Here is a 25,537-nt window from a genome sequence, read left to right on the forward strand (position 1 = left end):
GAGCTAGAATGGAAAGAATAGAGAAAGATTGTTCAATCTAACACTCAAGTCTTCCCATCAAAATCAGAATAGGTAACCATCCTCTCCATGTAAAGATCAGCAAAAGCCAGAAGCCAGGTCAGAAGAAACTTTTCATGAGAACTCAGGGATACACCTACAGTCCTCCCCAGAACCAGTTATCCAGAATCTGGGTCAGCGTAAAAAAGAATTGGAAGAGTTACAAAGTTGAGTGGGAGAGGACCATTCAAGAACTGATCCCAAGTATCTTTCAGGCTGAAAGCACTGTTCACTGAGAATGAGCATATTCTTTTTGATTTTCTAGTTCTTCCAGGTCAGTGCTGACATAACCTGCTATCTGCAGAGAACCACTTATTGTCATGGTTCTGCTGTGATATGTATGATACCTGCTGGTTTTGTTCAGGCTGGAGTGCTGGAACCAAGAAAACACAGAAGTGATTCCATGGAGTGGATGGGGGAATGTCTGAGGAGATGTCTTGCCCAACTCTTATGACTGCAGAGAAAAAAACCCTTGAAAATGTAAGTGCACTATTAAAGATCCTGAAACTGAAATGCAATAACCAACCTGAAACATTTTTTTAAAGCAAGCTGATTTAGAGTAATTCTTGATTTTAAAATGTGCCATGAGGGACAGCACAGTATAGAAATTCTGTGCTCTTGAATGGCCCACACCTCCCAGCACCCCGGCGATTACTTTTCAATTGCAGGTGAAGAAACTCCACAGTGTAATTTATAAGTCACCTCCAATCTGTGGAAAGCTCTGATATATTGCAGGTAAAAGCGCTTCGCTTCTTACACAGCAATCAGCAGATGTCAGGAGTACAAGTGCCTGGTTCTACTGGTATTCAGCCTCATGCATAGGTTTGAAAAACACGTGCAGAAGAGCTGGCCAGAAGCATTATTTTTTAATTAAGAGAGAGAAAAAAATCTTTACAAAGCACCTTAAACTGACAAGGTGAGGTGTGTGGAATGACCTAAGACAGACAGGCACTGATTGAAAGCCATTGAGGTAATTCCCAAAGTAATTAGATCTTTGGACAACAAAGTGATGAAACAGGACAAATGACCTTTTCTCATTCGCACACCACCAGCTTATTTTTCTGATTTGTTCCACTCTCCAGGAACAGTATTTCTTTTAAATACTATCAGAAAAAAAAATATGGCTATGGCACTGAGCTAGGATGCAGAGTATCTGGATTCAGTGCCTGGCTCTGCTGCAGATTTCCAATATGACCTTGGGCACATCCATTAATCTCTTGCATCTCAGTTCTTTAGCAGTAAAATGGAAGGAGAGCTACTACTTTTTCCTTGCCCGCTTGCTTGTCTTCTCTGCGGAGCCCGTAAGCGTTTTCAGAGCAGAGTTTCCTGGCATAACCACCTCTATAAATTCAGCAGAGGCCATGAAAGTCAAATGCTGCGCTAGTAGTCAGGCAGAGGGAGGCCAAAGGCAGGATTTGGGAGCACTCCCTGATCCCTGTACTACCTGTACCTGTGTCTTGGCTGTATCTGGGACGTTCCCAGGCTGCTCCCTGCCCAGCGCAGCGCTGCTGCCGTGGGCAGGAGACGAGCCCCTGCTGCCCACTGACCTGCCCACCACAGGTAACCCAGCAGCCATGCATTTGTGAGGCGGCTCCCATGACCTCAAAACCCCACTTGAAATACAGAACTTACTTTTAGAGCACAGGAGGAAGACAGATTTAAGCCTAAGCCACATGGAAACTTTTATGTAAGGCGCCGCTTCAGAGAATTACTTGTTGGCCTTACAAAGTTATTGTGAAGATCTACCTTTTTTGGCATCTAATCACCTCTTTGCTGCATGTGTGAGAGAGCAAATACATAAATATGCACCCAGACAATGCTATACAAGTTCTGTCTGCATATCATATGCAGATACCTATGTGTGTGTGAATACACATCATTACACACCCACACATGATCATATTTCACCCCAGAGAGGAACATCAGAGTTGGTTTACCATCGCAGTAAACATCCAGCTTGACACATTTTTCAAAAGACCTCTGTGAATTCTGCATAATTACATTTTTGAGGATGTATTTTGCCAATGTGCCAGATAATGCCAGAAGCACAGCTTTGAGTTGACTGCATTCTTACTCCCACCAGTGTCCTTGCTATGACAGTTTTGATACAAACAGTGTGTATTAGATCATTAGTACAGAGACAACCCTCTCTCCCTGCCACGCTTTTGAAGCTCAGGCTGATGAATGGGAACTTGCTGCTTTTGTGTGGAGCTTGGCCAATACATCACAAAGCTGCACCCAGGGAACGACACCTAGATTGCCTCTGACCACGCTGCTGGGGTGTTCCCTATCAGCAGAAACAAACAAACAAAAACACACAACATGCCTACAATCAATCAAGACATAATTTTCTGTAAGCACACGGAAGGTCACTTATTGACTAATAAGGCAGCCAATTATCCAAGGCCCATTAAGAAGTATGAGCACTCAAACCTTCACCTGCTCATGAGAAATTTCTCAGTGCCCTGTTTGCAGTCCTTCTTAAAAAGGTGAAATAGGTCTAACTTATGGAAATATGCAAAGAATAATAGGTCTAAGATTTCTGTGAATGAACCAGGAACAAGGGCAGGCTTTTTATTTTTTTTGTGTGTTCGTTTATTTTTAAACACAGACTACTTCAAAAGACAAAACCTATAAAATCTCCCTCTGACCTGGAAGACCATGAAATGACATGGAAGAGGTGACACTAATTACAATCAGAAGCTGTCCACTGATCCAGCCTTACGCTCTGCATCACCCTTTTGCTAATCAAGTGGCTGTATTGATCCCTTCTCCTTGGATGCTTTCCCTGTTACCCCAGGGCCCATGCAGTGCTCTGCATATGGGCTGCAGCTTGAGCTTTCACAGCTCTGTTATAGCCAGGCATCGACTCTGATTTGGAACAGAGTGGGGCAGCCCTGCACTGCAAATACAAAAGTGTTTCAGCTCTTCTATAGTTAAATCTGCCCTCCAGAGATCACATGCCACTTTCTATCACTGCTAGAGAAGCACAATAACTTTTTTGATTTTCTCTTTCCGTCAGTCTCTGCATGACTCCCACAACTTTTGGATCAGATTTTAAAATAATACTAATTCCCTACAAGCCTCACGAGAATAGGCGGCTTCATTCAGATGAGATACCCAGCCGGAGCTCCCACTGATGGAAAGGCTGTGCTAGAAATCATGCTGCATTAAGGGCCTTTGGAGGAAGAGCTGCTGTGAACCCAAACCACAGGCACTGCCTTTATACATTCTTCTGACCATGAAAGCATTCAGAAATCTGAATTTTGGCTATTTTTGCAAAAAGCAAAAAAGGAAGGTGTCCTTACATCCATATTTATGGACTCTGTTATTTTTCATTTTTGTTCAAGATCAAATTCTGGCATAAACCGGCTCTTCTGTGTTGACTTTCCAATTACACACAACGCTCGCACTGGGCTCTGCGTTGACCCTGCTGATCCTCCTTGTCATTTCTTCCTGATGTGCTCCTGTAAAATCTCTCCTCTGAATACCACAGTGATGATCAGTTACCTCTTAGAATCGGTAACTGGTCTAAAAAGACCTATTCCAACTTTTTCATTAAAATGACAGTTATTACAGTCATATTTGAAATTCAGCTCTTTTAAAAAAAACCAACAAAACAACCAACAAAACCACATCCATTTTCTCTCTGTCTATACTAATAAAATTGAAAAATTCTGCTGGAAAATTCTAAAGATACTGTTGTACACTTAAATTTCAAGACACACTAAGTTTAGAACAAGATAATGCAGCGTTTTAATTATGGTTTTTCTATTTATACATTTCCTATGTGGCACAAGCCCCCCTTAATGAAAGCATGTTTTAGAGTAGCTTCAACACCCAGCATTATTACAAGTTTTTGAATGCGCCAGAAGCTTATCAACTAAAATATGCTAATTTCTCTAATAGGGTAATGAAGTCTAAATACTTTCAGGAAGACATTGCTATGATAATGGGTCTACTTAAAACACAACATTAGGAGAACCTTGATTACAGGTTGCTCAGTAGTTTCTGACTTCCTTAGGAACCAGTTTGTTCCATTGCTAATTTGCTGCAAGAGCTGCTGGGAAGGAAGCTCATTTCCATTCACTTAGTCAATCACCTTCAACAACAAAACCAGAGTTGGATTCTTAGGAAAACTGCTAATACAACTGCATTTCCAAGGCCTTAAGACTGACTTAGAGCTGCAAAGGCCTCGATGATGAAGCGAATCCAGGGGAGCAAGTGGATGGTGTGGTGGTGGCACACAGATCAGAAGGTGATGGACAGTCAAAATGAAGCGACAGGTTTGATGAGATGAGAAAAAGGCAGGGGAAGGGTGGTGAAGGTGGCAAGCCCACTAAGAAACCACCTGGCTGAGGTCTGTGCACCTCTCTGGAACAAGCCTCTGCATTTCTACTCGTACAGTGCTCGGTAACTTGGGAAGTCCCCCATCAGAGCCTCAAGACACTTGTGTTCCCTGATATGGGAGCTTTTCTTGCCTTTATAAACCTGGTGACTTCCCAAGACTTGAGTCTTATCAACACATGTTTCTTTCACCTTCAACACACGCAGGCAGCCTCAGTGTTAGCTCTCAAACTCCCCTGCATTTCAGACCCATGGGGAGCAGGATAACATCACACAACTTGTGACCAGGAAGGTGCAGAAGCACAGCTGTGGTATCTGCTCTGTGTCCCCCAGCTAAAAGCACCACCCATCAAAGCCCTGGACATCCCAACCCTGCACTTGCCCTTGCTTCACTTCAGAGCTGCAGGATGCAATACTCCCACATCCCTTCCCACACCCATGTATTTACTGCACCACCAAGGCCTGCTCTCCTGAGGGCACCCTGGGTTTGCCAGGCTGCCAGTTGCCTGCCCTGGCTACAAACACACACTTTATTTCCCCATGTATCCTCCCAGGCAGGGTCAGGCCACTACAGGATCAGCCCAGCAATGATTCAGCTTCCTGCTGGATGGGAGAACAGGCACGTGGTGTGTACCTCGTGTGTACGTGGAAGCATCTTGTCAATCAGCAACCCATGGTCAAGCTTATACTGAAAATAAGATAAAAAAAATTACTAAAAAAAGAGATACTTTTGTACTTAACAACTATACCAAGTTCTGACCCCAGACATCATATCTGATTTCCATTATAGGAAAATCATGGAAGTCTGACCGTGTTGTACAGATACACTCCTTGAAAGGAAAAGGTCTCCATGTGTTCAGCTGGGACTGTGCTCTCCCTCGTTGTGGAAACAAATGCTGCTGTAAATCTAGCAGTATTGAGCTCAGCGTGATCTAAGTGAACTAAATAGTCTAGCCTGATATTTGCATTTCCTTTTTTATCAAAACAAATAGTAATCCACTCATTAAATCCAGTATTTCTGTAATTAATTTGCAGTCATTACAAATCACCTTTAATTGTATTAACTATAATTACTATAAAATAATTTCCTGAAATCATGTTATATATGTGGGACTTTTTTATAACTCTTATTTTTAGAGATATAAACTTAAGTAAACATAATGAAAGATGAGAAACACTTCAGAGGTGAATGTCAGAATCCCTTCTACTCTTTTTTTGCTGAGCTCATCTGCATATTGCCTATTTTGTCCCCTTGAACTCAACAGACCCCAATTAGCCAAAACAGTGACTTATTGCTGTTCCTCCATTGCCCCACTGGCTCCTGCTGCAGCTGGGGAGTTCCCCAAGAGTCTGGTGGCCACCAGGACTCTCCTTTTCCATTGCCAGTCTGTCCCTGGCATTAATCACCTCCTCCTGATGCAGAGGGATCAAAGCCATGCCCGTGTTTTAAAAGCAGACAGGCATTTTCCTTGGCAAAGCATGACATGATTTTAAGGAGCCAGTTCCTCTGAAACCTCACATTTTTATGGCAAAACCAAATGTCTGAAGTCAGGGATCCACAAACTATTTACCATGCTCTGGGATAATCTCTGTACTAATAACACCCCCCTGGGCTGTACACAGTACCACAGGTTTGGTGTCCCACTTTTGGGAGGAGCTATTTCCCAGCCAAGGGTGCTTCAACTCTTCACCTCTTGGGTTATGCTCTTCCACTGCTGATCCAAGCTAACACTGCTCCAGCGACTTCAGTCAACAGTGGCTGAAGATGTGGAGCACACCTCATACAAAAGGGTCGTTCTTGTGCACTGTACATGATTTTACAGCTGCAGAAGTCACCTAGGTTTTCTCTGCTCATATCCCGAGATGAAATCAAATGTTGTATAAGGAAGAAATCAAACATAAAGGGGGCAATGACCTACGGGCATAGCTGACCCTAGACAAATGGAATAAATTTGCTGGAAATACAGGGTTCTCATTCAAGACCTTTCATTCTTAAAATAAAATTACATGGCACATTGGCAGGAGTTTTGGCACTGCTCTAACACCAGTCACAATTTCACATTTAATACATGCTGTAAAAATAGCACATTTGATTCACATGAGCATGTCACGTCACATAACTGTAGCACTGAGCTGCAAGTTACATTTTCTACCCCTTATTTGAGTGTGCTGCTTTCCTTTCTCACAGCTCCTTGTGAGCAGAAGTCCAGCAAGATTTAATGAGGCTCAGCAATCTCAAAACTCATTTTTCAAATAGGTGGGGTCAAACCAGCTACTAATGCACGAAACAAAGTCCTCTTGAAAAAAAAAAAAAGAGGGAATACAACCAGGTGTTATATTAAAACAAAAAACAACCACCAAAACTCATAAATGATGCTCATTTTATACAACCTGACTTTACCTAAGGCTCTAGTGTTTCTATTTGACTAATCCCTTAAACAAAATGCAACTCTAGGGCTTTCCACAGCATCTCCTCTTCCAGTGCTGTTGCTAATACACACATCTCTGGCCTGACCTGTTTCCTGCTCCCCATTTTCCACAACAGGCACTCACTCCTTTTTAAAAGTCAATTCTTCCATAAGAAGAGAGCAGTGGAACTGAGAGCCACGATCCTTGCTGACCACTCTAACCACGTAGCATCGCACACCGGTTCACCCTCCCCAGCTCCTCTGCTGTCTTTTCTGGCCCGTGCCCGGCCCTCTGCTGAGCCCCTGCACTGCAACAGTGGGCAGAGGACAAAGCTACAGACACAGGAGACATTTCCTGCTGGGGGTTGTCCTGAAAGGAGCTGTGAAAAGTGCCAGGCCAGCAAAAGGCAGGGCAGGACCTCAGCAGCCCACGGTGAGCTGAGCCGAGACTGCTGCGCTTGACAAAACAGCCGGATCAATATGTAAAGGAGAAAGAGGGTAGGGAAAGAGCAATTCCAATGAAATGTAACTTGCCTCACTTTCTCTTTGAGTCCCATGGCCAATCACAGCATAAATGATGCAGAGCTCATATATTTAGCATCTTTGCTGAAGACATTGTGTGGCCAAAGTAATTTTGCTCACAGTTTATATACTTCTTGAAAATATGGTCTCTGACTTGATGCTCAGACATTAGGCAGACATTAAGTATGTTAATATTGCAGTTGTAATTACATGTTTTTTTTCTTCTAATTTTGGAAGGATAATTCTTTGAAATAATTACATAGAGGGTGAGTTAAGTTCTGGGAAATGGTTGAGTCACCAAGAGTCACATCTGCACTCATGCAGAAAGGCTCATTGAAATCCTAAACATTTTTATCCCTTATAATTATAAGAACTGGGAAAAGCAAAAAGTTGGTTTATGCCTTTTAGGAGAAACACATGCAGTCTATTTGAGAGATGCTATAGGGATTTCCTCTAATGGAAACAGCGTAGCTGCTATGACCAGTTTCTGCCTTTAGACTTGCTGAAGATTTTCCACTTCACAATTAGAGCAGTACCTCCACACTTAAAGAGCACACAGCCAAACTACAAACAACATCTCTCAAATCTTTTAAGATTCCCACACAGAACTCACACCTAGAGACAGAGATAAAATGGAAGAGGACATGCAATCCACTGTACACAGACAACTCCAGTTTGTACTACAGTCACTGCATAATAGGACACTAAAATACTCCCAAAAGGACTGAAGAAGGAAATTACATACAACTGAAACTGCCATTTAAATGTCAGGCCTGCAGAATTCTAACTCTGAAGCTGCTTATTTTGGAGCAACCAAGGACCCGTGGGGAAAAAAAAAAAATAAAAAGCAAATGGAACTTTTCAGTGTTCAAAAATGGGGTTTTAAAACCTGAAGGTCTAACATTTTAACAAATTTATCATCAGCAAAAGTAAGTTCAAGTGAACCTGCTGCACCTTATTATCCTCTTTCCTTGCCCAGCTGTAATGCAGATTTATTTCAGCAGCCCAGGGTCTCTTAGTAGTGTTTGTGTGCTACCCGCAGGTCTGTAGTCCTCTATTCATCCATGTTATTTAAATAATAATACATATGTATAATCCTCCTTCCTTCTGTAACTGTTCTACTTGAAGAACCAATTAATTCCATTTGTTACTTCCTGGTGTATTATTTCTTCTCTACAAGCTGGAATCCCTTTAGGAACCCTGTCTTGCCCTTGACTACTGATTATTTCCTTGGCTTTTCAATCATCAGAGCCTCTTCCTGTGGATTTTAGAGCATTATTGTGATTGTCAATTTTAATAATGCAGGTTTCCATAGTCCGTGCCTGCTGCAGGCCTTTAAAAAAAAAGACAGAAGAAAGGACAATCCTGCTTTAAAAATAAATGAACCAATCATTTTGATTTTTTAAAAATGTAAGTAACTCGGTCTTGCTTATTATATGCCCATATATTATGTAATGCATATGCAAACACTGACACTCACACAGCTCTTCTCTCCTTCTGTTCTGGTCTAAGAAATAGCCACAAAATGCTTTTGTATTTAGAGAAAGTGAGCTTCCAGAACAAAGCAGGAAAAGGATCACCCATTTAAATGCCTTTAAGCAGAAGGCACTAATCTCAGACCTTTGAATCCTGACTCCCTTGAGGAATGGCACAAGCCATTGTATCTGCTGAGGTTACATTGGCTTTTTTTCAAGACATTATAGATTAAAAACATTTAACATATTTTCAGGAATTTATTTGTTTTGTAAGCACATGACTGAATGATCCTTATGTGCTCGAATAAATACTTACATGCAGAAAATTCAGAAACAAAGGCATTTCCTGAGGCATCAGACTTCAGGAAGCAAAGTTTCAGATCACCTGTACTTCCTTCTGCACTATTACATGGTTAGGGGAAGCATTAAATGCCTACACACTGCTGTGGCTGGTTTAATTTAGCTATCAGGCTTCAGGCAGAGCTACACCACCACTAAATTCACTCCTCCAGCTGCAGCCTTGGAAATTATAAGCCTCCAGCCAATGTCACTGGTCATCTCTATTTGCCTGCACCGAGACTGCTCTGGCATGGAGTGCAGAAAGGGTATTAAAACTCTTCCAATCCATCTGCCAAAACGAACAGCACAGTAATGCCTCCAGTTTCAGCAGGGGCTTCTGCTGATGGTTTTGATAGTTGAATTAACACCATAAACAGAAACAACACTTCATCTTAATACTCTGCTCTCTGCTGCTACCACCACCTGAAGTGGTGCTGTGGAGCTGAGAGCAGGAGAGGAGTCAGTGGGAAGTTTCTTGGATGTTGCATTGGCCAAGCTCCACAGGATGTGTCTCCTGTCCTGCTGCCTGAGTGATGGCAAGGTGCCCACACAGTTTTTTTAGAACTCCTCACTGTGGCAGTGCAAAATTAGGCGTAGATCTGAGCTTCCAGTTACATCTGTCTGTAAATAAACAGCGCATCTGCTCTCTGAGCTGCACAGGCACTGAGGAACTGATGTTTGCGAGCTTATTCAGGACCAGCTGAGATGCAGCTCTGCCCCAGTTTTGTCCAAATAATGATTTCCAAATTAAACCCACCATAAAGCTGCTGATGAGAGCAAGCCAAAGCTCACAGCCACACTGTATCTATGAGCTTTCAAATGCTGCCTTAGCATCTTCCTTTTAGTTACTGATCAACATAAGCACAAGCTCATCTGGTTTGAAAGAAGCACTATGAAAAAATGCAACAAACCAGTTATGTCAGGCTGTGGAGACACACCACAGTCAATCACCTAACAATTAGTAACAGCACTCAACAGAGGTATAACTAGTTATGTCCTATTAGCACAAAAAGCAGTGTGCAAAAAGCACAGGGGGGAAATGGACAAGCTGAAATGCTGGGAAAGAAAATGTTCCCAAGAGTAGCAGTGCTCCCCAGAAAACACCTATCTTTTACCAAGCAGTTAAAGCTAAGAGGAGCAGACAGAGGCAAACAAGGTAAGGGGCAGCACAGGGAAAGGTCCTTAACGGCCTGAAGGGTCTTGTGTTCAGCTTTCAGAATCCAAGGAAAACAGAACATCCAGTGAAATCTGTTTCATTCCAGCCAAGGGATCACTATTGAGATCATTATCATACCGCCAGACCAGAGCATTTAGGTTTATTCACAGCTGGTTCTCAGATACAAACTCATTTTTTACATGAGACCATTCAAGTTCACATTTACACTCCCATTTTGTTGCACAAGCCAAGCATTTGTTGGTGTTTTTCAGAGAGCTATTTCCCACTAGGGTAGCTCAAGGATGAAGCTTCTTTCACCTTCTTTGCAAACAGCTGCTCCTGGCTATCTCTAGTGACATGATTTGGAAATACATTGACCCCAGTCTGATTCATGATGAATATGCACATAGAAACATAAAAACTGTGGGCATGCATTTATGCAGAATAATGCACACAATGTATGCATTAGGCTCCCTTGTAATGCTCATACCTACAAAAGGTTAAATAGCCCTTGGTGAGAGAGAGCTATTTAAATGGACCTTTTTATAATGGCAAACAATAATGCATTCTGGTTACCTTCTGACATGGCTTACTTCCAGTCAGCATTCAGGAAAATTACTACCTGATTTCAATACATCTTGGTTCAATTTCATGCAAGCTTATTGTCTTCTAATTATCAACACAGCAATTTGATCTGCATCCAGATAAAGGCACTGCCCTGACTTCTAACACCAGAGCAACGCCTGTGGTGGTGTGCTGATTTCTCAAGCAGTAAGCAGTTTGCTGTTGTCTCACATCCCCAAGGCACAAATAAGCAGATGCTGCATTAAAGCTTGTTTTACAGAACTGCTTCAGTTGTGGTATACATTTTAAATATAATATACTGAGCACAATACAGCAAAAACTTCCAGGGCCAGTAAAATCCTACAAATTCATTAGCAAAACCAGCTTCTCAATTAAATCTAGCTGAAGACTAGATCTAGTTGAAAATGACTGCCCAGGAGAAGCTGAAATGAGTGAAAAGCTTGATCATGCTTGCTGCATGTGAGCATGGCTCAGTTTACCCCCCCACTTTTCTGAATGTCAGGTGGGATTGCTTCTCATCAAGGATAGACTTCACTAATCTTTCTCTTCTTTTTCTCACAAGGATATTGGGATTGGCCTAAAACCTCACTTTTTTTTTTTTTTTTTACAACATTACAATTCTGAGTGTAAAAGCAGAGGTACAGCTTTTCACAGTCAGAATGGCTTCTACACAGAAGGCACTAGTAGGGAAATGTTTTGGAGCCTGCCCTGACATCCTTTCATTTAGGGGTAGGTTTAAAGGATCAGAAATGATTGCCTTCTGGTTTTGAAAGACAAGTCAAAGGAAAAAGCAACATTTTCACTCTCCTTGGCTTATTTGCATTTCTTACCTACATTCTTCTCCCTCAGATGACATTGTCAGCTGCAGGATGACAAGAGAAGAGCACCTCTGGAGTACTCTCTAGCTAAGCCTCTACAATGCCTGTAAACTACACAGAGCTGGTGGTTACAACGGGAGCTCTTGAAAAGCACACAGTGTGCCCTTCCTCCAAACAGGGGGATCTTTGTTGAGCCCTTTGAAGAAACTCAAGCTAGGAGAGGACTATTACTACTAAAAGTATTTGTTTAATGGCAGTGTAATGCAAAATATTCCAAAAAATACTCTGGCCAGCAGCACACTAAGGTTTAGATAAATCATCTGGTGTCTGCCTCTGGTAAATGTGGCATTTGTCTCGATGGTGTTTATGGCACTACTGGCTGCTGTTGCTGAGAGCCATGTTCCAGCAGCCTTGTGTGACTGCCTGCCTTAGAGGAAGAGAAGTTCTGCATCACAACCTGCAGGATTGCTGTCTTTTATGAAACCCTCTGGCATTAAATCTTTCCACACAATAACAATAAGTGCAACCACAGCAAGGAGGATGAGACAGCAGAAGGAAGCTTTCCCTTCCTCACCACTGGTTATTTCTTCTGTGCTTCACAGTGTTCTCTCACCACCTCTCTTGGATGTATTCAGCATATGTCCCAAAGGGCCACAAAGCCAGGGTGCTCTGCAGTGTCCCCTCCCACCCTTCTTTATACACAAACATGACTATGAGAGTGTGCTTAGTTTTGTCTCCATGAGATGATGGCACCTTCACCACCATTTTTCCCCCTCATGGGAGGTAATGAAGATGAGGGTTGCTAGAACTGCTTATAAGCTCAGCTGAGATATCAAGCTGAACCAGTCCAACCCCTTATGAATAACACTAAAAGTTAGTATTAAGTTCTAAAAGCCAGAAAAATCTCACTGCCTGCCCCACTCTGAGACACTGCCATTTGACAAGTGACATGACCAAACAAATGCTCTGTGCCATTAATTAAGACTGGAATTTGCAGGGATTTATGTGGTGACACTTGTATCATACATGCTAGCACCAAGTACCACTGAACAAGTAACTGGGCACTAATTTAACCTGGCCTTAGCAACTGGTGCAGTCTGACAGCTCCCCGTGCAGTTCACTGCAGTCAGAGCAGAGTCTGCTGGGGATCTTATGCTCCTTCTACATCTCTCTAAATTAATGGCATTTCATCAGCTCGTCCTACAATGCCATTAAACACAGAAAACACAGAGATGACAGAGATGGCCCTGATGCTGAAAGCACAGCACTTTAATGGGCAGGGAGAAAACTCAGATTATGTGCCTAGCCACCACGTGTTGTTTAAAACAAATGGGGGCACATATTCCTAATTATACAGATTGCACTAGTAATCTCTTCAAGAAAGAAGATACATCTCGTATAATACGATGCAAGATTGATTACTTGTGCCACCCTTTTTCCTGCCCCTAGCAGCTGTATAATTCCCTAGTTAAGACAAAGCAAAGTCTCTCCTTCCTGTGAAGCTGAAAAGCAATCTAGCAGGAAAATCTAGAGATGAAGACAGGAAAACCTGGTGAAGTAGCCTGGTGAGTTCCCAGGATACTATGTGTAGAAGTTTCTTCCCATTTGTTTATTAACTTTAAACCTTCTTGTTTTCTGCATTTATTATTGATTGCAGATAACTGAAATGCTCTAGAAAGTGACTTCAGATATTCTTTCCAATACATAAATCACTGACAGATTTTCTCAGTATTACTTCCAAATTAAGGGTACTTCTTTGTCCACCCCAGTTCTTGCTTGAGACTGTATCAAACCATGGATTATTCTCAGTGTAGCTGATCTCTGTAAAATAGATTTACCTTACCATAACTGCCCATAGAAATCAATAGGTTCTCTTTTAACCAACAAATGTTGTAGCACAGGAGTTGAGAGGGAATGGCAGTACTTTAACTTCAGGTACAGGTTAGATGGATAGGCACAAAGGAAAACAGAAAATGCTGTGAAAGACAGCCCAGTACCAGCTTATACCTGTTAAAACCGCTCTTTTCAAGTAAGAATGAATACCTTAAACCCAAAACTTTTCACTTCCTATGTATTATTGTCAATTCAAAAGTGGTTCATGCTAGTGTTTTCAAATAAAAAGGGAATCCAAGAAAATCCTCCTGACAATAGAAGGAAAATTTCAGACTAAAAGCAGCTGTTATACAGCTAAAGGCATCCAGAAAAGAGTTCCTTATAGCAGAGGTGCTAGTACGTGCTGCACCTTTGTATCCTGAGCCCTTAAGTAGCACTAATGGGTTCAGATATAGATTTACTCCACTGGTTTAAAAGAGTTCCTCTCCATGTAAAATGCTCTCTTTTTAACAAAACCCCAAAATTACTGCTGCTGCCTGTAGACACTGCTTAGTCATTTGTCATCCTCACCTTTAAGAGACTGATGAAGCATTGGGATTGAGGGCTTCAGATTTGATGAAACACATTTTCCAGGATCCCACAGCACAGGAAAGATGAAACCTTTCCCTGCTGACACAAGGGAACCTGGCCTGGCCCAGACAATACTCCAGCAAGGGGACAGCCACCACCATGGGGGCAGGAGGAGAAAAACTCCAGGAGGAAACCAGAAAGAACTCCAACAGCAAGGATGGAGCCAGGTTTGGCTCCAATCCCCAAGATCTCGTGGTTTGACTGTGACAATGTAACCTCATCTCAGCTCCCCTCTCCCTCTGGGGAATGTAAGGGGTCTGAAAGCAGCATTGGGCAATGTCCAAGGGAGCTGGGTCAGGAGGGGCTCGTGATGCCAAAGGCGCTGGGTGCTGTCACCAAACATCTGCTGAGCCTCTCCATGCTGCCTGCAAAGGCTTCACAGGGCACTCCTACTGCCAGCTTTCAAAGGTCCCCTGCTGCTGTTTCTGGGCCACCTGAGGGGATGGCAGGACCCCATCCCTGAAGTTCTGAGCACTTGCTGAGCTTTCATTTCCAGCACACACACACAGGTGCATTCCTACCGATCCTGGGACAGCAGGACTTGGGAAGAGAGGACACCAGGACACTCCTGGCACAAATGGGAGGGGGGGCTCATAGCCCATGGTGTCCTGTACTGTGGGGCTGAGTGTCCAGCTGAGAGGGGACAGCACTGCTGTGCCATGCCACAGAACGCTGGAGGCAGGAGCCAGGTGACAGCACCCAATACTGACCATGGCAGAGCTCACAATTTTGCAAACACTCAAATGCTCTATTTCTCAGGGATTGCTCTGCATGTCCCTAGAAAAACCTTCCAGAGAGCCAAGGAAGAAAGAAAAGACTAACAAAAACTTTCAAAAAATATTTGAGAAAACCTGTGCCAAAATCTCCTTGGATGTGTGTCCATGACTTAGCATGAGAAGTGAATTGCTGCTGCCGTGCAGAGGGTGCTGCTTGCTGGTCACGGTCTAAAAGCACTGATGCAGCAATAAGCACAGCTTAATTGCCAAGTAGCTTCCATATTAATAGCACAATTTTTGGTCAGAAACACATAAAAGCCTGTAGGCTTTGGAGCAGTAAAATAGAACCGGGGCCGTATGGTGGCAGAACAAAGTCTGCTGAAGAATGTTGTATTTTCTGCCTTTGATAGGGACTTTCCAGAGCTGTCAGCTGTGCTGCAGAATTAGAAACCTGACATTGCAGCAATCAGTTTTTAGATTTCAAGCTGTTCAAATGACTTGTCTCCAGGGAGGAATATGTAGCATGCAGGAATCAATAGTGGAACAGGTAAAGATGCCAGTGTACAAGGGCAGCCGCCCCAACACCACGCCCCAGGCAGCCAGGCACATCTGCCAAAAAGGAGTCCTGGGAGAGGATGACAACAAAACTTGCTCTCTCTCTGAATCCGTACCAGAGAGGTGCTATAGACAATTCACTACATTTGTGAGATTGCAGCTTGATTCTATTTGCCTCCGCCTTACAGACAGATCGTCCACACGCCCTCAGTTCACACTGCGCCAGTGCTCCAAGGCACTTGCTGAAGAGATTATAACAGAGCCTATTTTATCATATCCTCACCTCTGAATGCATTACAAGTGACACCGCTTAATTTTAGCCAATCTGAACAGCTAATTAGATGTAAACAGATTGAAAAATTGTACACGCGGGACAACTCATTTTTCAAAAGGCCACTAATCTAAACAAACCTGAGTCCATCAATTCACTTCAACATTTGTCTAAATGAATTACAGCACAGACCTATCCTGCACTGGCCTTGTGATTCATGTAAGAGGCTTCCTCCTCTTTTGATGAAAATTTCAGGCACTGTACAAAAGAAGAAGTTATTTATTTATTTATCAAGGCTCTATTATAACAAATATGAAGATGCCTCTCTGAGTCTAGTGTTTGAGTCTAGTGGACAATGTGTTATGAGCCAAAGCAATTCCAGCCTGCTCCAGTACTTTCTCTCTTGCCTCCCAAACACATCACATACACCACATCAAACACAGGGAGGCTCTCTGTAGCAACAGATAAAAATCAAATTATATTTAATCATGATCAATACTGGTTGGAACTTCAGAGCTCCTTGGGTGTGATCCTGCCCTGGAGAAATGAGAGGGAAAAGAATCCTGGACAGATCCTCCAGAAACATCTGGGGATCCTCCTCCCCTTCGGAACTCTCTCCAGGCACCAGCTGGAATAGACCAGTAAAAACACTGGGAATCAGGGAAGCAGTGCAGGACAGAGAGAAACTCAAAGGAGCCTGTCACAACTCAGATGAGATCAGGAGCTACTGAAGTTACCCAGTACTGGCAACACAGAGAAGTGTTAGGATGCAATGCAGAGTAGTCTGGCCTATTTTTTAATACAGAGCAATTAGCAGAGCATTATGCATGAAGTTTTCCACTTGCTACTAAAGCCCACATTGCTTCCACTACATGCAGATGTAAATGTACACAGTCACATGGGAGAGGGCAGAGAGAAACACACTTGTGTGGATTCTGAAACGAACAAAAATATCCACATAATCAATCTCTTTCTGGACTGCTTAGCACAGCAATCTGGCTGAACAAAATAAGCTATACTCTGCCTAATCCACATGTAAACTAATTTATAGTACCTAGAACGAAGAGCTGCTGAGCATCTGTTGTGATCTTCCACATGACAGAGGCTCTGGACTTTCAAATTCATCCCCATTTGAGCAGAGCAATCCAGACACCCAAGGGTCAAAACCTCGAGTGCTGCAGAATCCTACATAACTTTTAATCACTTCCTTCATTGTGCTATTGCCTTCATTTACAAACACACATATACTTCACTCAGAGTTTGTCCAGCTTTAATTGCCAGCCCAGCATCTCATTAGACCTTTGTCTGCCAGCATAAAGAGCCTGCTGCTCGTTTGTGTTGCCCACACTGGTACTTACCGATGGTGACCTAAGCAGCCCTTTCCTTTCCCTGGACAAAGCCTAAGGCATCAAAGCTTTCAGGGCTGCGTTTGCTTGGCAGCCACGCCCTTGGCTGCACACAGCCTGCTCCCCTGCTTCTCAGGGCCTCTGGAGCTGCAGTCACCTCCTCTGGGGAAGGTGGAGGTAATCTGACATCCTTACTCCTGCTCAAGAGCCTGATTCTTAAACACACCCGTGGCCCTTTGCCCTGCTGTGTGTGCAGAGCACTCTCACACAAGCCCCCACTCCCTACCAAAACTCAGCCTTCTCTGGAGCATCACTGTTTCCAGTGGTGTTTCCCCACTCACTTTCTGCTTTCTTGTCTTTGCTCTGTGGTTGTGGCTTTATGTTTGGCCACATTAAAGGATCTGCTTTTGCACCAGAGTACCAAATAAATCAGAGTGGGTTGTGACAGTGAGCTATTCATGTCTTAGTTTTCCAGATATAACTTTTGAGAATCTGATCAGTAAGAAAAGTATGTCCCCACCTAGGCCACTGGTAAAACAAACAAACAAATAAAGAGCACAAGGCAGATCCCTTTGCTGTCTGTCTAACAATGATAAATCCACTTACAATTACATCCTGAAAGGCAGTTTTTACTCCACTAATTTCATACCACGTCAATTTTGCACGATTCTTGTTCCTTAATCAGTGTCATGTAGCAGCATGCCAAACGCTTCACTGACATCCACGGACACTACATCAACCAAACTTGTAGCTTCATAAATAACATTTCAATTAGTTGACAGAATCTATTACATCAGCCCATATTGCTCAGCATTAATTCTCATTTATTTCTTTATTGAGCAGGTCCGGGACTGCATGTCCTGTTCTACCTCAATCAATGTCAGATTGGCAGGCCTATAAATATCTGATTCCCCCCCTCCCCTTTTTAATACCTACACATCTACATTCTCTTAGACCTTTAGAACTTTCCCATGTTCTTAGGTTTATGGTAAACCAACATGAAAATTCCTCAACCAGATCTCTTTACACTGCTACCTGCAAGATATTTGGGGCTGCAGGGGTAAAAAGAGCCCTGCTTTGATACCTGATTTTTCAACGGGCTTAAATAGGCACCATCATGACCTAACACCTATGCAGCTAGAAGAAATGGTATCAACAAGTCCAAGGCATTAAAAAAATTCACATAAAATAACATGGAACGGCTTTGACCTCTTCTTCCCTGAGTTGTGACATTTTCAAACTGCAGTTTAGAGATCTCCCTGTTGTTGAACACTTTGGCCTTCTATTCAAGTATTCTCCTGAGCAACAAGCTATGTGCTTGTTTTAAAGTAGAAACTAAGCATGTTCTGTAAGGCTATTCAAAAACCTGGGCTAAAAGACTCACGGCAACATCTTAAGAACTGGTAGTGCTCTCCCATAAAATTCTAACTCGTCTGGATTTGAGTATGAATAGCTCTGGATTCCTGGGCTTGCACCACACTCATTAAACTTGTCCTGTGTGTGCATTTACATAAAGGAGGAGGCTGTCTCCAGTTTGCTAAGTGTCTAGGAATCAGTTGTGCCCTTCCTGAGGATAAACTCCCACAGACTTCAAATATAGCAGGCAAAATTTCTGGTTTCATTTCCCAATCTCTGCAAGGAAAGAAAACCTCTTAGACAAAAGGGAATTTAAACATCAAGTGCAGAATATATTAAATTTGCCAGATGCAGCTGAGATGTGAAATGCAGAGTTAGAGAAAGCGAATACACAAAGCTTTAGAAAGACTTGGCACTTTTCATCCCATTTTTTCTTTTTAAGATCTCATGAGAGCATCTAACAAAATCCTGTGTCACACCAGAACCTGCTCAAAGCAAGTGCACACTGAATCAGCTTCTTCAATCACTAAACCACAGAATACATAATGATGAGATGCATAAAGATCTGAAGCAGTTCTGGTCACTCCCAGATTGCCTCAGATCCCACTTGTGCAAGACATCCACATTCAGAAGAGAAATTTAAAAGTCAATGGCATTTAAGCATGTGATAAAAATGAAGCATTTGCTCGAACACATGCTCTTGATCCATGAAGGAAGGTGTTTGTAGCAAGCTTGGAAGAGCCATTTGAAAGCTTAAAAACCATTATTTTCCTCTGTGGAAGAACTCCCTGCACAAAAAAGCAAAACAGTGGGCCAGATTTGCCTCTCACTGTCATCACGGCTAATCTCTAGTGACTCCACAGTTGTCACAAAGAAAATTAATCCAGGTTTACAGAGATGTAGCAGACAAATCTAGACCACTACATCTCTCTCTTGCTGTGTTTTCAATAACAGACCAATAAACGAGTATTTGTGATTGGGCGCTTCTTTTTTAATCTGTTTGCTGGAGTATCGTAGGATTTGTTTGATGATTTGATGACTTAGTTATTAGTGGATTTACAGATTTCACATGATTAGCCAGCATATCTTGGATTTTTTTTCCTCTGTTTCTATGCAGAGAAGCAATTTTGACTTCTAAAGCAAAACCAGGGCATCCTCAGTATTTTTTGATGTAGGTGAACATCTTCCATTCATAGAATCCCTGTGTGGCTCTGAACTACTTACACAAAGTGCCAAAAACCTAAAGGATTGCATAATGCAGGAAAGAGGCTATGAATGAACGTCATTCATACTTCTTGCCTACACAAGTCTGTGGATTTTCATGGCATCTCCTATTCATTTTCTTCAGCTTTGCATGAATGGCTGAAAATTGGCCACAAATCATTCACTGCCCATCAAAACTCTTCCCCGTGGCATTTCTCAGTGTCTGCTTGATGGGACCAGGAGCACAGCAAGGACTGCTGCCCATCAATAACCCAGCAAGCACAGGCAGAAAACACAGCACTTTTCACTGGATGCTTGCATCCCAGCTTCAGAAGCAGCAAGCAAAACACAGGCAAAATGCAGGCAATCCAAGCCCACCATCTTCCAGGGCTGGTACTTTAAAACCCTGGGGAGCTTCTAGGAGCTATGGGGATTTGCTCAAGCATCTCAGCCTAGCAGGGTTGATGAGCTCAGTACTTAGCTTAAATGAGAGCCCAAGGGGAGTCCAAAAACTGGTATTCCTGTCATCTCCATACTTCCTAAGATTTTTCCAAAATGGCTAATGCATCCTACCCAGCACTAGGAGTCCAGCACCTGTAAATGCCCAAGTGTTTCTCTTCTAGTCAACAAAAACATATGGGAACTTGATCCTTTCCTAATTTTTAAAGGCCACAAAGAGACATGAACTGCCTTTCCCTGACCTAACTCTTGTATAGGTCAGATGAGCACCAGCCCGAACTGGAAGTCATGTAATCATGTTAGGACATGAAGAGCCTGAGCTAATAAACCCGGCCTTTCAAAGAGCTTATTGGTTTGGGCTCAGTGCCATGCTGAGGTTAACAAGGTAAAAACCCGTTTAACAAAGGAGACATATTTGACCAACCACAGTCAGGTCAATCATTTAAGATTTAAACATTCCCTCCAGAGGTATTTACCCAGTCGGTGCACGTTGCTATAGTTGATTCTGTACCTTCTGATGCTGCTTTAAATTATATCTCCCAAATCAAATTAGAGTAGAAGAAGCTTTCCTCTTTCCTTATTGCAGTTGACAATCGCACGTGGGGTCAGCAGATATTCTGAATTCACATGAGAGAAGCTTGAATCACCTATTACACCCAGGAAAAGAATCTGTAGCTCAAAATATGAATTCCCTTTCTTTCCAAGGTTAAACTAGAACAATCAGAGTATTCTCCCCTATACTGAGAACATGTGTGTATACGTGTGTTTATCAGCACTACATTTTATACACTGCTTCATTCAAACCAATGAATTTATGGTGTATTATGGTGTATCCAGGTTTTATGGTGTATTTTGGCTCAAGTGTGATTGCTAGGACAGTGTTTACAGCAATATTCAGCGTGTTCTGCATAGCCCTGCCCATCAATCAACACTATAATAAAGCAGAAAGGGAAATCACTGGAAAAGCAGCAGAGCTGCTGAATTCAAGTGAGCCATTCAAAACTAGTACAGAGAAAATACAAAGGGAATTGGGTCAAAGTAGCCATTTACCTGTTGTTTAAAGGGAAAAAAAAAAGCATATACATGCTACATTATGGTTTGCCTTAAAAAATAACACGGGCTGCAATGTGTTAATTTTTTTCCTGCCTATTTTCTCAGGGTTAGTGTTTCAAGATGACTGCTGCTCCATATAGATTTATAATATGTATGTGTTTATTCACACATCTCTAAGTCAACAGGAAAGGCAGACCAGAATACCAAATCTATCATTAAATCTACATATTGGCACCTACAAAAAGCTGCAGGGCTTCATTTTTTTCTGGCTAAGATTGAAGGGACAAATTGAAAGAATGAACAAACAAACAAGCCATGCTCATCCTTAAAATACACACACAAAGCTAGAGAGGCAGAGAGAGGAGGAAAAGGAGGTGGCTTGTAAGGTTGTTGGCTTTCAGGTTTGTCTAACAGATCAGGAATAAGTTTAAGAGCAGTATAATCTCTGATTCTTTCTGGATATCACATGGGCTTGCTGACAAACACTGGGGTTCAAAAGCCCCAGCACTGGGCTGGCTCTGAAGCAACATGTGCTATTCCCAATTCAGACACTGGAAAGTGATGCAACTTCCAGCCCTTGCCCAACTTGATTACCCAGGCTCTGCTTCAGAGTTTTTATTCTCTCCCCTGCTGTGAAGAACTGCTTCACAGTGTCAGGGTGTACCACCCTGGAGTCCTAATCTTAGAATTAGCACCTCTAGATGCTACTGTAAAATAAACAGTGATGATGATACTGATGAATTATCACTCTTTTGATTGGTTTTATTTTAATTTTGCTTTAGTCTAGATCATAAAGAATTAACATAAAAATCGAACTAGGATAAGATCTGTGTATCCAAGGCCCCACAGAATTCCCACTGAAGTCATTAGGACTTGAATGGAAATTGAAGGAGGCTCCAAAACGAATTCAAGGTAGGTGCTTATGCACTGCCCTGCTGGGGGTCACAGCAACACCCAGGGTGACAGTCACCTTCAGTGAATCCACCAGACTGTGAATGAAAGCCAATCAACAGAGCTGGGAGTGCAGACAATGCAGGCAGGGCAAAGAAGTGCTCAGCGTGAAAATGAAACCGAGGAGAGATGTTCTTAGCCCATTAAGAGCTATAATGAAATACTGCATCTTGAGTTTGTTGCTGTTAGAAGGAAGCCAGGAAACGAGCAAGAATTCATTATAAAGCTGCTCAAGACCAAAACATGAATCATTGGGTTCTAAAAAAACCCAGTTGTCTAGAGAACGGCATAGATGAAAATGAATGGAATCTCTTTAAATTACTCTCTGTATAAAGTCTTTCACATTCATCCTTTCTGGCTTTCTGATTAGTATCTTTCTGGGATGTGGGTTTTTAAATAATTCCACACCACACTCCCAGCTTCTGCAATCAAAACACTGAAATGGCTCTTGATTCTGCATTTTTCATCTTCATTTACAGGGAAAAATGTCTTCTGCAGTAAGAAATTTGAACACCTACTGTCCTACCCATCTACTGGATATCCCCAAAAGTGTATGCTGAGGGCTCAGTAATCAAATGAGATTAAGATTCCCTCATCACTCTACAAATAAGAGGACTTTTGTATATTATTGCTGCATAAAGGAGGATTAAATCACCTCTGGAAAGCCCTCAAGATCATTAAAGTGCTGAAAAGCTGAGACCCCTCTGATCTCAGCATCCATGACAGGCAAGCAAAAAACCCCAAATCCTACACAGTGAATTGAGAAGGCTTCCCTGCAAACCCAGATGGGAATACCTAAAAGGAAAACGTGGCAGCAAAACACAGCCTCTGGCTGTTTTGTTCATGCTCTGACCAGTTTCCTGAGAAAAGGAGGCTTGTATGAACACATGGTGTGCTTATCTACACCTGTCCCTCACATCAAACCCTTTCCAGCTATTTCTGAGCCCTCTAGCAATTACAGTTTCCATGTGACAGATCCACTGAAGGAGGAGCAGTACTGGGAGCTGAACTGCTGTCAGTTATGGGGGAAACCGCCTCAAAGCTGGAAACTTGCCATGTTCTAAGAACCAGAAAAGCACAACTTGAGTTGATTTCTTACTAGATGTGTACCTCAACAGACCAAAGAAATCCAACCATGAGATACAAGTCAGTTGAAAATTTTGTTCCCACAGCTGGCTGGCTGGGACCATCCCTGTGGCAGGAGTTTTGCTAAAAAAGATGCTGCACTGGTTATTCTGTTAACCAAGACTGCTTGGAGAAGCATAAGAAAAAAAAACATTCATGAAAAATCAGAAACCACACAAGATTGCCTAAGTCCTCGAGCTTCTCATAGGAGCACGTCCCACTCATGACTGCTGGAGTGGATTTTACAAGACTTACTGTGATGACATCCAAAATTTATTACAGCTTTTACAACAAGACCATGTCTAGTAAAGAGTGATGTAGTGACAACATTTACTTGTATGGATTTAGCTTAGGGCACATAAATATACTTTTGTACTTCAAGAGCAGCCATAGCTGCCCACTAAATCTTGACTAATACAAGGCAGCTTTGTAGACCTTTAAACACATGTACCAACTTGGTTCTGTCTCCTTCACAAATCTGCTTCCTTACTACCCGCACAGTCAGTCCCAAGGCCCTGCTCTGCTCATCTTCTGTCAACCCGAGCTTCTAAGATGAAAGTCTTTGGAATTCATGCCTTTAAACTCCTATACTTTCTGAGAATGGAATGCATTACTTTCAGAAAATGGCCAAGTTTGTTTTCCCATCTCCTCAGTTACAAAACAAACTGAAAACTTTATCTGTCTTCCTTGGTACATGCATAATGAATTTTGTGCAAATTCATTTGAAAACCAATTTATTGACCATAGGCGTGAAAACCCTATTGTACATATAAATCAAATAGCAGATTTATAGTAAGCACTGAACAAGGTATTTTTCTGGTGTAATGGTTTAAAAAGACAATCTAAAAGAACATTAGAATAAAATATCTGGAAAAAAAACTAGCAATATTTCACGCTGCAGTTTTTGGGGAGCCAGACTTGAAGCATCTTGAAGTGTTCTGAGTTCCAGAAAGCAGCCTGAGTCTGATGTCAGAAAATCAGGCCCCTTGAAGTGCCTCATGTTCATGTTGTTGGCCACTTCACAGGTAAAAATAATACCTTCCATGCACACTGCACTCACTGATATCTTGGTAACCAAAATCAAACAAGGACTAGGGGATACTTTGCCAAGTAACTTGACTGTATTTGAAAAACCTGAACCCAGCCAGGAGTCTGAGCCCAGCCCTGCTGTCTGTGTCACACCAAAAGCTGGCTCAGCTCCTGGTGGCTGCCCCAGCAGCCTCCCAGCCTGATGCTGGCCTTGCCCTTCCCTGCCAGGGGGCTCCTGGAGCTTAGTCAGGGAGCTGGGGCAGAAATGAGGGGAGCTCTCCAGGACAGCCTTCCCAAGCTACCCAGAGTAGCCCTGGCCCCCCAGAGAAGCCTGACCTACCAGCCCCAAAGTCACACTCCCTACCCCAAGGCAGGGCACTACCCAGACCCAATGCTTATACTTCCAAGGAGGACTGATGTCAGACAATCAAATCCATTGTGACTGCGCCAAGAAATTAAAAAAAAACCCCAAAAACCAATAAAATAAGCCCCTACTTAAATGCTAGTTTGCCTACATTTTACAGTATCCCCTGTAGGCCACAAAGGGCTCAGGCTATTTCCATGTTCAGTTTTGTTGTTGCTGTTCTTATAAAAACACATTGTTCTTTCCCTGGGCCATTTCTTCACATCTTTGAAAGAATGCTCTCTGCTACCACAAAATATTTGGCTTGAATCCTCCAGTGAGGAGGAGCCAAGGGTTTGGCTCATGTTTTAAAAACAAAAGAAATATTACCCTAAACATAAAACAAATGAGTGCAACTGTAACAGTAGATGGAGATAGAGCTCCTAGCACAACCTATGAATAATTCCAAGTCCTATTAGAAGTAACACAGCTTTCTGAATTTCCCTAGAAAACAGTATGTCATGATTAGGTTCCAGCTTGACTGAAATGCAAAATACTGCTTTTTTCAAAGACAGAGCTGAACAAAAGACAGTATGTAGTGCAAGAACTTAAATTGCAAACTATACCCACTTACAATCTGAAATTGTGTAAGACAATGTGTGCACACATAAGAACAGGGATATTAAAAGAGGGCTCTTACCTCCGTCCCCAGATCCTGAGCCAGCATCTGAGAAAAGAACAGAAAGGAATTTATATTCATGTGCTCCAGTATGTGCTGTGAGCATGCAAAGCAAGGCTTCAGTGAAGTGTACTACAGCATACCTCGCCTTTGATGGCATCCCTGGGTAAATTATCGAGATCTAATCTGAATGTAATTCACTCAAGCCATCATTCTCATGTCTCTATTTTTTTTTTTCTTTAAAGTCTCTCTATCAGATGAAAATAACCTAAGCCACGGAA

The 25,537-nt window shown here is 42.4% G+C and overlaps 1 protein-coding gene across 1 annotated transcript in view; it reads right to left on the reverse strand.

The window, feature by feature from the left end:
- The window catches only part of TMEFF2 (transmembrane protein with EGF like and two follistatin like domains 2), a 125,321-nt gene that overhangs the window by 89,663 nt on the left and 10,121 nt on the right, over window positions 1-25,537 (reverse strand). Inside the window, exon 4 of the mRNA XM_053948470.1 lies at window positions 25,278-25,304. Within this exon, the coding sequence (XP_053804445.1) occupies window positions 25,278-25,304 (27 nt within the window). The remainder of the gene's footprint in view (window positions 1-25,277; window positions 25,305-25,537) is intronic.

The sequence above is a fragment of the Vidua chalybeata genome, chromosome 7, assembly GCF_026979565.1.
Source record: "Vidua chalybeata isolate OUT-0048 chromosome 7, bVidCha1 merged haplotype, whole genome shotgun sequence".
In the NCBI taxonomy this organism is placed as follows: Eukaryota; Metazoa; Chordata; class Aves; order Passeriformes; family Viduidae; genus Vidua; species Vidua chalybeata.